Source organism: Nylanderia fulva, unplaced genomic scaffold, assembly GCF_048542155.1.
Source record: "Nylanderia fulva isolate GAGA-0341 unplaced genomic scaffold, ASM4854215v1 Scaffold436, whole genome shotgun sequence".
NCBI classification, from domain to species: Eukaryota; Metazoa; Arthropoda; class Insecta; order Hymenoptera; family Formicidae; genus Nylanderia; species Nylanderia fulva.
The window spans coordinates 53,173-66,289 of record NW_028190517.1 but is presented as its reverse complement, the minus strand read 5'-3'; the positions used below and the strand labels follow the sequence as shown (position 1 = coordinate 66,289).

Below are 13,117 nucleotides of genomic sequence, written 5' to 3'. Positions count from 1 at the left end.
GTTAAATAGTGTCAGAAATTATCCAAGCTTAAAAATAATGAAAAATATTATTAACTGTCCAATTTTTTAAATAAATTTCCTCAAAAGTGCAAAAAAATTTTATTCTATATTTTTAGCTTATCTTTTTATAGCTAGAATTATCACTCTTTTCCGATAGCATCATCAATAATGAATTACTTGTAATTAAAAAACGTGACATTAAATCGTCTAGACTATATAAAAATTATTACATACATATCAACAGTACAATCTTATTATTTCATTTATCCTCTCTCTTATATTTATATATTTTTTATACAATATTAAAGAAATGTATATATAAATGTGTTATAAATACTATTTATCTACATTGGACGGTATTTATTTCTTCCGGACGGAATTGTGATAAAGAAAGATACGTGTGCAAAAATTTCACTCGCTACTCAACTAGCCTCTGTAAAGTGTACAAAATTCTAATAGTTTTCAAACGTACTTCAATGCACACATTCAAAAAAATTAATTTCATTAGAAAATATTGCTAGTACATGTTGTCTTGTAAAATAATTAATTTCGAAATATGCAAGATTGTCTCTTATTCAGTTAAAAATATCAATTAAAAATGTAAGTTAATTTCAACTGGTATTGAAACGATATCTAATATCTAAATTATCTGCATTGTAAGTGCACGTATATATTGGAAGTATAAAATTCGTGAATCTATTCAACTTTCTTCGAAAGTATTGATAATTGCAATTCTAACTGATCTTTGTTTTCTATTAGTGCCCTTCGATATAATTCTTTCACGAGTCCATTTGTTATTTATGGAACCGAGACATATCGCGAGAACACGTTCAGTTCTTGCAAAAATTCTTCTTTTTTCGAATAATAGAAACCTTTTTTCAGTTTGTGTACTTCTACATTACCAGATTCCGTGCCAAGAGCCTAAAAAGATGTTTTGAAATGTAAAATCTACAGAAATCTCTTTGAAGTATAGACTCTATTTAATCCTCAAACTTACTAAGTATTGATTCATCATATCTTGATCTATCATGCAAGGGGACAACTGTATGCTACTTATCTTTCCCTCTTTTTGCATAGAAAACGTATGTATTGGGCAGATATCACTTTTACTCAAGTCCCATACATGAATTCTGTTGGATTTATAATTTTTCTTTATCGCATTATCTGATTTGTTTATCAATAATCTTCTTTTCTTTTATTTATAAAAAGAACTTACCGAGAATTATTATCCAGGATGTATATAGTTAGCGGTTTCGTCTTCGACCATTGCAAAGTTTTAATTTTATCTATATACTGTTTATTTTTCAGTTGTACAATCGGTCTCTCCGTATTTAAGTAATGAAGTCGAATCGTTCCGTCGGTACAACCGATCTAATCAACATAAAGATCACAAATAAGAATACAAAAATTGATAAGAATTAAATAAACTTTCAAAACTATAAACGGCAGAAATTTTACCCAGAAAAATGATTGATCGAAAGGACAGACATCGATGCAAGTTGAACTACCGCATTCACCTGTAATATTTAATTAAAATAATTAATAATTTTATCATTGATGTTATTTGATGCGATAACAAAACTGCGACTCACTTATTTCGGTTGGTTTGTACATTAATGGATTAGTTTTGTTACCGATACAAGTAGCATGCAAAACATCGATGCTGTTAGTCACGACATAAATATTATTTGTACTCGCGCTGTCCACATGCATATCGATAAATGTATTCATTCTAAAAGAAAGTCGAATTTAATTAGAAATTTTGGGTATATATACCACGATACAGATTTTCATATTTATTATATTTACATCTCTTTGTCTCTTTCCATCAGAGACATTTTCTGATTCTTTACAAGTCTTATGTTACCCCAATGAGAGAGTCCCAAGTCGTCGATATTTATACCCATATTATGTACAATACTCCATATTATAAGATAACCATCCTCGTCTAAGCTACATATCTGTTAAATTCGTCAAGAACAAGCAAGGATTTAGTAGAACTACATTTACAGGAAAACGTTAATATTATAATAAATGATGGAGTGGTAACCTGGATAGGGACGAATTTGTTGTTTCTTTCTTTAGCGGAAGTAGTCTCGATTTTAGATAGGACGCGTATCGCAACAACCTGTGATGTGTGTGCATCTAACTCTGTAATTGCTGTTGTCGTATAAGTAGGGGTTCTTATCATCCAATCCAACTCGTTAGCTTTATCCGTAATCTTCTGATGCCACATTTCATCGTCCTTCAGATCCCAGAGACTCAGTGATCTATTTTTATTTTTTCATTTTTAAATTTATGAAAAAAATATTAAAAATAAAAAAGCTTAAAGAAAAATTCGAGCCATACCCATCTTCGAGTCCAGCGAACACCATGTCGCAGTTCGTTAAATGAAAACAACAAGTGGTAATTGGGCATTGCGAATAGAATAATTTCTTTGGCATCGAAGGTTCGGAAATGTTCCACACGCATCCGATGCAACAATCGGTAATGTAATCTTGTTTGCTCACGGTTTCAATCTCCTATAAAAAAAAGAATTTGTTTCAAAAGAGTTTATTTTCAATCATAATGAATAATATAATATTCTCACTTACTTCTTCTACAGGAGCATGTATAGTGAGCAGAATCTTGTTTGAGACGTTCGAATAGTGTATAATTTTAATCGGTCTGGAAGCTAAAAACGTTACTGAATGTACAGAGAGTTTCACGAAACCATCACTAAATGATAATCCGTTTTCGTCATTTTGGAAAACGGTACCACCGTGTTCCTTCTCTTCCAGTAACGACAGCACGACTGCGCCCGCGCGATTAAGAAAATCGTTCAACTGTAATACGTCATACGATGGCCGCAATGGAAAACTTGCGTCATCCAACTCGTCTAAATCGTTCCCGACACCATTTTGTTCCTGCAAAGTTTAATGAAAAATTTTAATTTAATTATATATTATAGAATATTATATAATAGTATATTATATATTATAAAATTAATTATAAAATTTAAATATTAATTTTTTGTTAGATTTATATCCAATTTTCTAAATAGCAGAGAATGAATTATTTACCATTTTAAATAAGTTTATATCTCGTTTATCACGTAATTCTTTTCTACAGGTTATGGGAAATTGCGTCCACTTATTGTTACTATGTATTTCGTCCGTTTGTATCTCGATGTCCATATTATCGTCGCCAGTTTGAGTAAACACCTATAAAAAATATAATATGTAATAAACCATCAATCAAGATACAATGCGTTTTATATAAAACGATACGTACTTGTTGAGTATTTAGTTTTCCGTAATTTCTTATAAATTCATCGTAAGGTATCGGGCTGCATTCTAAAAGCGACCATTCCATAAAATCCAGTTTTATCATTTCTAATAATTCCTCGCCTCTACTTCGAGGTTTTTCTTTCTTCTGCAAAAAAAGCACACAAATGCGTCAGAATTTAAAAATACATAATAAATTACACATAGAATACATTCTTTTATGAAAATGGATTACCTCTTCAAGTTGGTTTTCTTTTGGTTTATGAGACTCGATAAGTGGTCTTTGTGATAATGGCGGGGATCTAATAAAGTCCCCAGAGCGACTATCCTCGAAACCTTCATCGGCAGACGACGGTAAAGATTTACTTTCTATCGGTCTGTCATCGTTGCTAAAAAAAATAAATGCAAATGCGTTAAATTGATTGACACATTTTTATTTTTCTCAAAACAGAACGGCTTAGCAAAAACATGCAATAAAATGCTACATAAAGTTGTAACGCTCATAGATAATAAGTATTCGTTCATTTGTCTTGATATTTGATTTTAGTTATCACAAACCTAAACGTCTTGCCAACTGGCTCTCTTAATTCAAGTAACGGTGGCGTGTTGGATTGATTTACAAGCATAGATTCTACTCGCGCTGCTCGTTTTCTCGCTTCCGCGAGATCGTAGTGTCCCGAATCGAGCATACGTTCCTCTTCAATTTTTACATGTGTTTCCGTGCTCTTCTGCGATATTTTATATAAAAAATTAGATATTTATAAAAATTATATATATACACACACATAATATTGAATAATACCTTCTCTCGGGAGCGCAATTCAATGGGTTCTAAAGGAGAAGTGTTTCCACTACTATCCGACTTTTCGCTAATCGAGGAACTATCGCTGTCTGTGCATTCTTGAAAGTCCGATTCATAATCCTGAAAGAAGTAGTCATAATTTTAGGATCTCAATTCGCATCTTCAAATTCTTTAAAGTTAACATGCAATTCAACAAGATTATTAAAATTATTAAAATTCTTTCTCTTTCCTTACCTCAAAATCATCCTCATAATCATAGTCTGCCTGATCTAAATCTGCTTGTGCATCAGGATAATCTGTTGCATCTATTGTAATATCTTCTTTCTGCTCTATTTTCTTCACTTTCTCTGGTCTCTTTACAGCACTATGTAGCATTCTTATCTCACTAGGGCTTAATGTTCTGGATTTCTACGCTCTTTGGATGACAATTGTCGTTTAGCTTGATCAGACACAGAAGAATCTTGCAATTTTTCCTTGTTTGTCGATGTTTGAGGTACAATCTTCTCATTAGATTTAACTTTTAACTTGCTCGTGATTGATTTTGACATATATACTGTATTAAGACCTCTTTTCTCTGAATATCCTGCTTGCTCTCTGGATTTCCTCTTCTTGACTGTACTGTCGTCACTCGATTTAATGGCATTTTCAGATCTAGTCTTGGAGTTTGTACTCTTTTTTGTTAATAAGTGACTAGATGAAGCATTATGTGGACTAGACTTCAATGTTGAGGATGAAGAACTTTGTTTGACAGTCTTAATCTGAGAAAATCCAACAGATGGTTTACTAGTACTTCTAGTTGATTGTGTTTTATTTGTTATAGAGTTCTGTAATAGTTTTGATCTGTCTCCATCTCCTCTACGCTCAATGGTTTGAGATTTCTTTGGAAGATTAGATTCCAATTTTTTCGATGTTTTCCACATTGTTATCCTTGCTTGATAGACCTTTTGATTTTGATTGCATGCGTGTCTTAACTTCATCTTTAACTTCAGTTTTCTTAGTAGCTCCCTAAACAATAAAGTAATTATATATTAATATAGTAAAAAAACACATAACAAAACTTGGATTAAGATATAGAATAAGTTGATAAAGTACAATGTTTTTTGCAATAACATCTTATGAAAAACTATCTTATAATTTAATAGACTTTGATTTATTCAGGCATTTTAAGAGACAAAAATTTTGATTTTTATTTTAAATATATATGTATTTTATTTTGTAATTTCCATATTTGTAAAACACAAAATATGAAAAGAATTGTTGTAGAAATGACATTAATTTTTAGACATTAGTTTCGCGGTACAATTATTACATCATGCTAGCATTGATGTTCGAATTAAAACATCAAAACAATGAGTCATGCGTTTTATAGTTAACGAGGGATGTGCATAGTGAGATTAAAAATGGCAGTAAATACAAAAATCTATATTCTGCCTTATTATAATGATCTACCAACATTTACGTAGCTTCATAAGAAATGTCAATAATTTCGAGGTTGATGCAAAGAGAAGCCTTGACCGTATAAAATGTCAAACGCGCGATCGCAATTAAAAAAAAACCGATGAATTTAAATTTTCCGATGCGATTGAGAATAGTATAATATGTATACGATTCGATAATATGCAGCTCAAAAGTTTTTTCGACGTACTCACTTTATGGGACATTATGCAAATTGTTCGGAGTTGACAGTTGCGGATGATCGTGGGGCAACCATGATGTAAACTAATGGCAGTCGCATTGACAACTAGCGCCTCGAGGAAACATTTTCGCAACTAATAAGCAAAGACGATACCGATAAATGGTAAAAAAATAATTGCGCAATTTTTTACCGACTAAACTCGAATGATAATATATAATTTTTCTGCAAAATATAATTTTCGTTTTTTGTTTCATTTTATTCTCTTCTCTTCTTTCTTTCGTCGTGTTTGTAATTTGTATGATGTAGGAAATAAAAGAAAAAGAAAAAAAAAAAGAAAAAAACAACGCACAATTTCAAGAGAGAACATATCGTTAAATTAAATACATCTAAATCTTGCTTTTTGTCCAGATTTTTCGTATAAAGTAAAAATTATTAATTTGCGACTATTATATATTTGTCATTTTTTATCATGGCCAGAGATAGAAAATTTTATCATTCTAAAAATATACACAGTCATCGCGCTAAATTCAAGTAATTATGCTGAAACTGTCATAAAAAATATTGAATTGTTGAAAGATATAATTGTCTTTTATATGACTTTTATATTATAGTATCTTGTAGTACTTCTTGAATAGCTGCAAAATTAAACAATAAATCAATATATGAATTTAATATTATATGTTTGTCATATTCAAGTAGATCAGCTGTCTCTGCACAAACTGGCGAGGAATACTTCCCTCAGCAGGATATTGAGAGATCGACAGTATTCGATTTAGTGTATAGATATTTGAATAAATGTGTTGATAGAGATAAAAAATGGAAGGAGCGAAACTGTGCGTGCAACAAATTTTATAAAGAACACGCGAGAAAGAAAAGTATTCATGGACAAGCCGCACCGACACCTCGAATAAATTTCAAGGAAGAAATCTTTGGAGAACAATTTAAGTTAATTTAACGTATAAGACGGGCAACAAGAGCCAAATCGCGGATGACAATGCGTTATCCTAACGAAACTAAATAATTTTTCGTTAGAATTAAATACCGGTGCACAAGGCACCAAATTTTTACTTGGACACGGCCAAGATTTTAAATATGAAATAATCTCATATTTTGAGATTTAATTTCAATACCCCTTTAACCCCCCTACGGAAAATAAATAAATGAATGCAAGAGAAAAATATAGATCCGAAAATCGCTGAATCGGGAATCGAACCCGAGACCTTTCGCTTGCCGGGCGACTGCTCTTCCAGCTGAGCTATTCAGATCCTTTCGATTCTATACTTTTCTCTGTTATATATATTAATGTTGGTAAACAAACGCATTTTTTAAGCCAGCGTGTATCAAATATAAGAGTTTTAACAAGGCTCTGTAATATAAATATAAATTTAACGTATAAGACGGGCAACAAGAGCCAAATCGCGGATGACAATGCGTTATCCTAACGAAACTAAATAATTTTTCGTTAGAATTAAATACCGGTGCACAAGGCACCAAATTTCCATTAATATTAAAAAATCTTGGCCGTGTCCAAGTAAAAATTTGGTGCCTTGTGCACCGGTATTTAATTCTAACGAAAAATTATTTAGTTTCGTTAGGATAACGCATTGTCATCCGCGATTTGGCTCTTGTTGCCCGTCTTATACGTTAAATTTATATTTATATTACAGAGCCTTGTTAAAACTCTTATATTTGATACACGCTGGCTTAAAAAATGCGTTTGTTTACCAACATTAATATATATAACAGAGAAAAGTATAGAATCGAAAGGATCTGAATAGCTCAGCTGGAAGAGCAGTCGCCCGGCAAGCGAAAGATCTCGGGTTCGATTCCCGATTCAGCGATTTTCGGATCTATATTTTTCTCTTGCATTCATTTATTTATTTTCCGTAGGGGGGTTAAAGGGGTATTGAAATTAAATCTCAAAATATGAGATTATTTCATATTTAAAATCTTGGCCGTGTCCAAGTAAAAATTTGGTGCCTTGTGCACCGGTATTTAATTCTAACGAAAAATTATTTAGTTTCGTTAGGATAACGCATTGTCATCCGCGATTTGGCTCTTGTTGCCCGTCTTATACGTTAAATTTATATTTATATTACAGAGCCTTGTTAAAACTCTTATATTTGATACACGCTGGCTTAAAAAATGCGTTTGTTTACCAACATTAATATATATAACAGAGAAAAGTATAGAATCGAAAGGATCTGAATAGCTCAGCTGGAAGAGCAGTCGCCCGGCAAGCGAAAGATCTCGGGTTCGATTCCCGATTCAGCGATTTTCGGATCTATATTTTTCTCTTGCATTCATTTATTTATTTTCCGTAGGGGGGTTAAAGGGGTATTGAAATTAAATTTCAAAATATGAGATTATTTCATATTTAAAATCTTGGCCGTGTCCAAGTAAAAATTTGGTGCCTTGTGCACCGGTATTTAATTCTAACGAAAAATTATTTAGTTTCGTTAGGATAACGCATTGTCATCCGCGATTTGGCTCTTGTTGCCCGTCTTATACGTTAAATTTATATTTATATTACAGAGCCTTGTTAAACTCTTAAAATTTAAGTTAAATAAATTGGACTTGGCAAAGGTGTCTAGAAGTCATCGAAAGAATGTATCGCCGATTACACAAAAGTGTTCGCGAGGGTAAAAATTATTTTAAATTTTGTATTTAAATAAACCCTTTTATCTATTTTATTTTTTAATAAATATAATTTATAGTAAATAAATATAGGTATAATTAAAATAAATTATACAATTCTACAATTTATCTATACTAACTTGTTAATATTAAAAGAAAACAATTTTATAAAATTAAATTAAAAAATATATGTGGAAAAAACTCTTCTTTTTTTCTATTAGCTTATTTGATTATTATTATTATTCTTTGCTTATAGGACGAAGGCGCGCAAAATTTACGTACAAAAAGCGCTTTTTATGGTTTACAATCTGGGTTGTTAATTCCTTAATCGACAAAAGAATAATGTGTGTTTCGCAAAAGTTGGGATTTTTCCCCCGAAGAATGAAAGAGATCTTATCGCGATTAATGATACCGAATATTTGTACGAAATTGGCAAGCTTGATTGTAAAAATTTAAAAACTATCGAAATTGCATAGCGTAATTTTTGTTTAAATTTTTATAAAGATACCAATTTTTTAAATTTTAATAAATTCATTAAACAACCGAAAGGTATTATATTCTTATCCTATTTTTTTTCAAAATTTATAACTTCTGCATTTTTTATTCTAATTAATATTCGATTGTTATGTAAATTTTAAAGTAGTCATATTTATTTAAAAATTTTGGGAATATTTAGAATCTCAAAGTTTACATTCATATTAATTTGAAAGATTTAAAAATTTATGAAAGTAACTCTTACCATGCACATATTAAGAAATTATAATCGTTTAGATCAAAATTTGTCAAGTTCTTAGAAAAAATATAAAGAGCACTTACTTTGATTTGCGATTATCGGCTCTTCTTCGTCGTTCGCACTTTTGGACGACAGCGTCGGATCCACCTTTTCAACTCTGTTCGCGTGCTGTAGTCCCCTGCGAGGACTTCGCGCCCTCATTTCCCCTGTATAACTATCTTCTGTGTCTTCGTCTTCCTCTTCCACTTTTTTATTTTTCTTCTTCGCCGTTTTCGCGACGACGTCCATTGCGTTGGTCCTTGATTACGCGAAAACACGATCGCGAGGTCGTCTCCTCGAATGCTCATTTCGAGTAACCTGGGTCACCCGTTTGGGATTGCAAGCGCAATCCATATCTTCCTCCTCCTTTGTAGTAGTATCTTCGTCATTTTCAATCGCGCGTTGCACTCTTCGATCCTCTAATCGCGCTTCTTTCGCATTTCTCGCTGAAACTAATCTCACAAAAAAAACTCTAGAAGGCCAGGAACCGGCTCTACCGTTATCACGTGTTGTATCTCGGTTTCTGGTGATGTCACGTTGATCATCTCGAATATCCGAAGTCCATTTCAACACAAGAGGATAATATTCTTTAGTATCAAATTATTTCTTTCATCAGGGGCTATTTTTGGGTTTAATAAACCGGTTCTCCTTTTAATTTTTTCGCAATCGACAATAACTTATCCGGAGGTCCATTTTCCTAGGAAATCGCCGCAACCGCATTATTTTCTGCGATCACGAGCCATTTCCATTTTGTGATGATCGTCTATCACTTTGTACGACCTTGCAAATTCCCGGGAAAAAGCCATTCGGCTTTTTCCTAACACAGGACCAATCAAGTGGTACTATTTCCCAAAATTCATGACGAATCTGTTACAAAGAAGTTAATCATTTTTCCAAAAAAAAAATTTTAATTAGCAAGTTTAAAAAATTTGGCAGAACAGATATTATATTAACTTGTTAAAAAATTTTTTTCTCTTCCCCCGATTTTTAAAAAATTAAACTTTTTAAAAAAATATCTAATATATAAATATTTAATAATTCGAAAAAATCTATTCCGACAAGGTTCTGTTTTTTTAAATTTTTTAAAATTTTAATTTATTTTTAAAGAATAATTTTGTAAATTTTTTTAAAAATATAGAGATAGATTTTTTTCGTAAATTTTCCCCTTGATTTTATCTTTCGAGCCGAGATTGATTTTTCCAAAAAAATTTCGCTCGCCGATCGAGTTTGCTGATTCCCAGTAAATTTGCGTTTTTAAAAAGAAATCGGTCGAAAATGCATAAACCCGGAAAAAGATAGACCCCGCAATAGTAGGGTAATTGCCTTGAAAGCGTCGCGTCCTCAGCACGGGGGGGACGCATCCCCTCTGACCTTCGACTCTGCCTTTGATTATTTCTCGCCGAAAAAAAACCCCTTTAAACAGACCTTCCTCGGCACGGTCCGCACCTGGGCGTAAAGTCGCCGTCGCTGGCGATAATTCGCCACGGCTTTAATCGACGATGTCGTCGGACGCTGGACTTGGCCGGCTGATCCCAGTATCGCGCTGCAACGACCGCAATCGCCTCCAACACGCGCATGGAAAATCTCGTTGAAATTCTCCACGCCGCACTTGCACCGGCCGGGATGGCTATAGAGCAAACAAATTTTTATCTCTTGGAAACTCATTTTCATCGCCCTAAATCTGTCTATCACTAAATATGCAAGAAATTTTTGACACAATTTTGAAATCTATTAATATAATTAAGCGGCCACCTTTACCTTAATTGGCTGCCTGAGACATGCAGGGCTTAATTTTGAGAAAAACATATGACTACGGGCGGGTCAACCAGGGATTCGTTTTGGGTTTTCCCCCAAGGAGAAACTCGGAGCAGCCAAAGTCGTCGTACCCTCTTTTCGCGCGCGCGCGCGTTCGATGCCGAAACACCGACGCGCGCGCGACACGCTCGTATGTGCCATTTTATTTGCCGCCGGTCTTGCTCAGCCGGTCGGCGACACTCTGCTGTGTTTAACGCTATTATGTAAAGCGTACGAGAGAACGATGGAGGCGAGAGTAAACCCCCGACGCCGCCGCCTCTCTTCTTCCTCCTCCTCTCCGTTCAAAAATCCACAAGATCAAAATACTCGTGTTCTTATTCTCCCAAATGTTATGATGCGCGGTCTCGAGAGACCGCGCGATTCACCCTGACGCTAGATCGACGATGGCGATGCTTAGACGTCGAGGACTGTTCTGTCTGGTTCGTACGCGTTTAACCGCACACGACCAGCAATAAGATTTTGCTACGGCGTACAAAGCGAGCGGGAAGAAGCAACTCTTCCCGCAAACTCGTATCCGTGGAGTAGATGCTCGGTAAGCGCGACGATTCCGCTGCTGCGTACGAAACGAGAGGGAACCGCGCGGCCAACACACTAGAGGCGTGCGCGCCACATAAGAGCCATTCGGTCTTGCGACACCGACTCGTGGCAATGCTGTGCTCGTAATAAATAAGTGTGCGTTAATTTTGCGCGCGTTCGGCGACGAACGAGAAGAGCCGCACCGTAATCCCCGGCGAAGAGGAATACGAGACGACGCGAGAGTCGAACGTACGTTCTCGCGAGACACGCAACCTCCAAGCATGAGAAGACTTGGCGGCGGCGCGTTCTGCGACGATCGTATATTATTTTATATATTCGTGGTTTCCAAATCAAACATTTTATATAAATGTTCTCTCCGTGTCAGAGTCGCGACTCGACAAAATCCGTTCTCGACCCGTTCGGGCGATTCTTCGTTTGTCAACGTCGAGAGCGCGACACGTACAATATTAATCTCTCCTACCTCTTATAGTACCCAACCGACCGGCCAAGCGGTCGGCGACGGTACGGAGAGCGGTCGAAACACGCCGGAGTGGCGAGAGACTCGAGAAAGTACGTTTACGACTCGTCCGGACTCGCTCGACTCGTTCGACGCGCCGAGCGCGACGTATCTCTTATAGTACCCAACCGGCCGGCCAGGCGGTCGGCGACGCACGGTCCTACGCACGGCCGTATGCGAGCGCGAGCGCCGAAAGGCGCGTTCAATCGAGACATTGTCGCGGAGAGCGAACGATCGAAAAGTCCTATTGTACGATAAATATTATCACGATAGCCGTATGGCGAATGTCAAACAACGATAATTAGCATTAATTAAGAAGGAAACAAACGAAATGCCGGGACAATAAGGTATAAGCACCGACGGTACCTCCGGGCCGGGCGGCACCTCCGGGTCGGGCGGCACCTCCGGGCCGGGCGACACCTCCGGGCCGGGCGACACCTCCGGGAACTACGGCCGACCGGCGACACCTCCGGGACGGGCGGCACCTCCGGACGACCGAATGATCTCTCGAAGTCAGACGACCGCCGGCGGTACCTCCGGAACACTTAACGACGATTTACGGCGCCGCAACGAGGAGAGCTACGTAAAAACGTTTCGGACGAAAGTTACTTACTATTCGGCGCTCGCTCGACATGAGGGCGCTGTCCGATTACTAACTCGAAACGTGTCTCAAACCCACGTGTCGGAGACATATATTTCGAATTATTACGGATGATACGCAACACGCAAGCTGCGGTGACCGCGATTACGGTACGGAACACTCGCCCGATGCGAAATCACGCGCGCGGCAACCGAGACGGCTCGTTACGGGCGTGATTATACGTGCGGCACCACATAACGGCCGGCGTCAACTTGGGGACGGACGGCACCTCCGGGACGGGCGACACCTCCGGACGACCGAATGATTTCACCAAGTCCGTCGCCCGCCGGCGGTACCTCCGGGGCATTTGACGGCGAGTAGCGCCGCTACGAGGAGATAATACTACGATACGGAAATACGTTTCGGACAAAGGTTTCGTACTTTTCGACGCTCCGCACGACCGCGCAACACGATTATTACGATATCTGCTAATTTCCGGCTACCACTCGTCGGATGCACAATCTTCGAGATTCTACGACCGATACGTGGACGAATGCAGGCAGGATGCCGATAAGC

The 13,117-nt window shown here is 36.5% G+C and overlaps 1 protein-coding gene across 1 annotated transcript; it reads right to left on the bottom strand.

The window, feature by feature from the left end:
• Window positions 1–183: 183 nt before the first annotated feature.
• Window positions 184–5,830, bottom strand: LOC114931352 (cytoplasmic dynein 2 intermediate chain 1-like). Its single transcript, XM_085486468.1, is given in 18 exon segments — window positions 184–921; window positions 998–1,130; window positions 1,217–1,371; window positions 1,459–1,517; window positions 1,593–1,732; window positions 1,810–1,961; window positions 2,051–2,270; window positions 2,350–2,522; window positions 2,595–2,906; window positions 3,063–3,203; window positions 3,274–3,414; window positions 3,502–3,655; window positions 3,825–3,994; window positions 4,069–4,188; window positions 4,303–4,475; window positions 4,478–4,979; window positions 4,981–5,073; window positions 5,718–5,830. Coding segments are annotated over 18 exon segments (2,973 nt in total). The 5' UTR covers window positions 5,730–5,830; the 3' UTR covers window positions 184–798.
• Window positions 5,831–13,117: the final 7,287 nt, after the last annotated feature.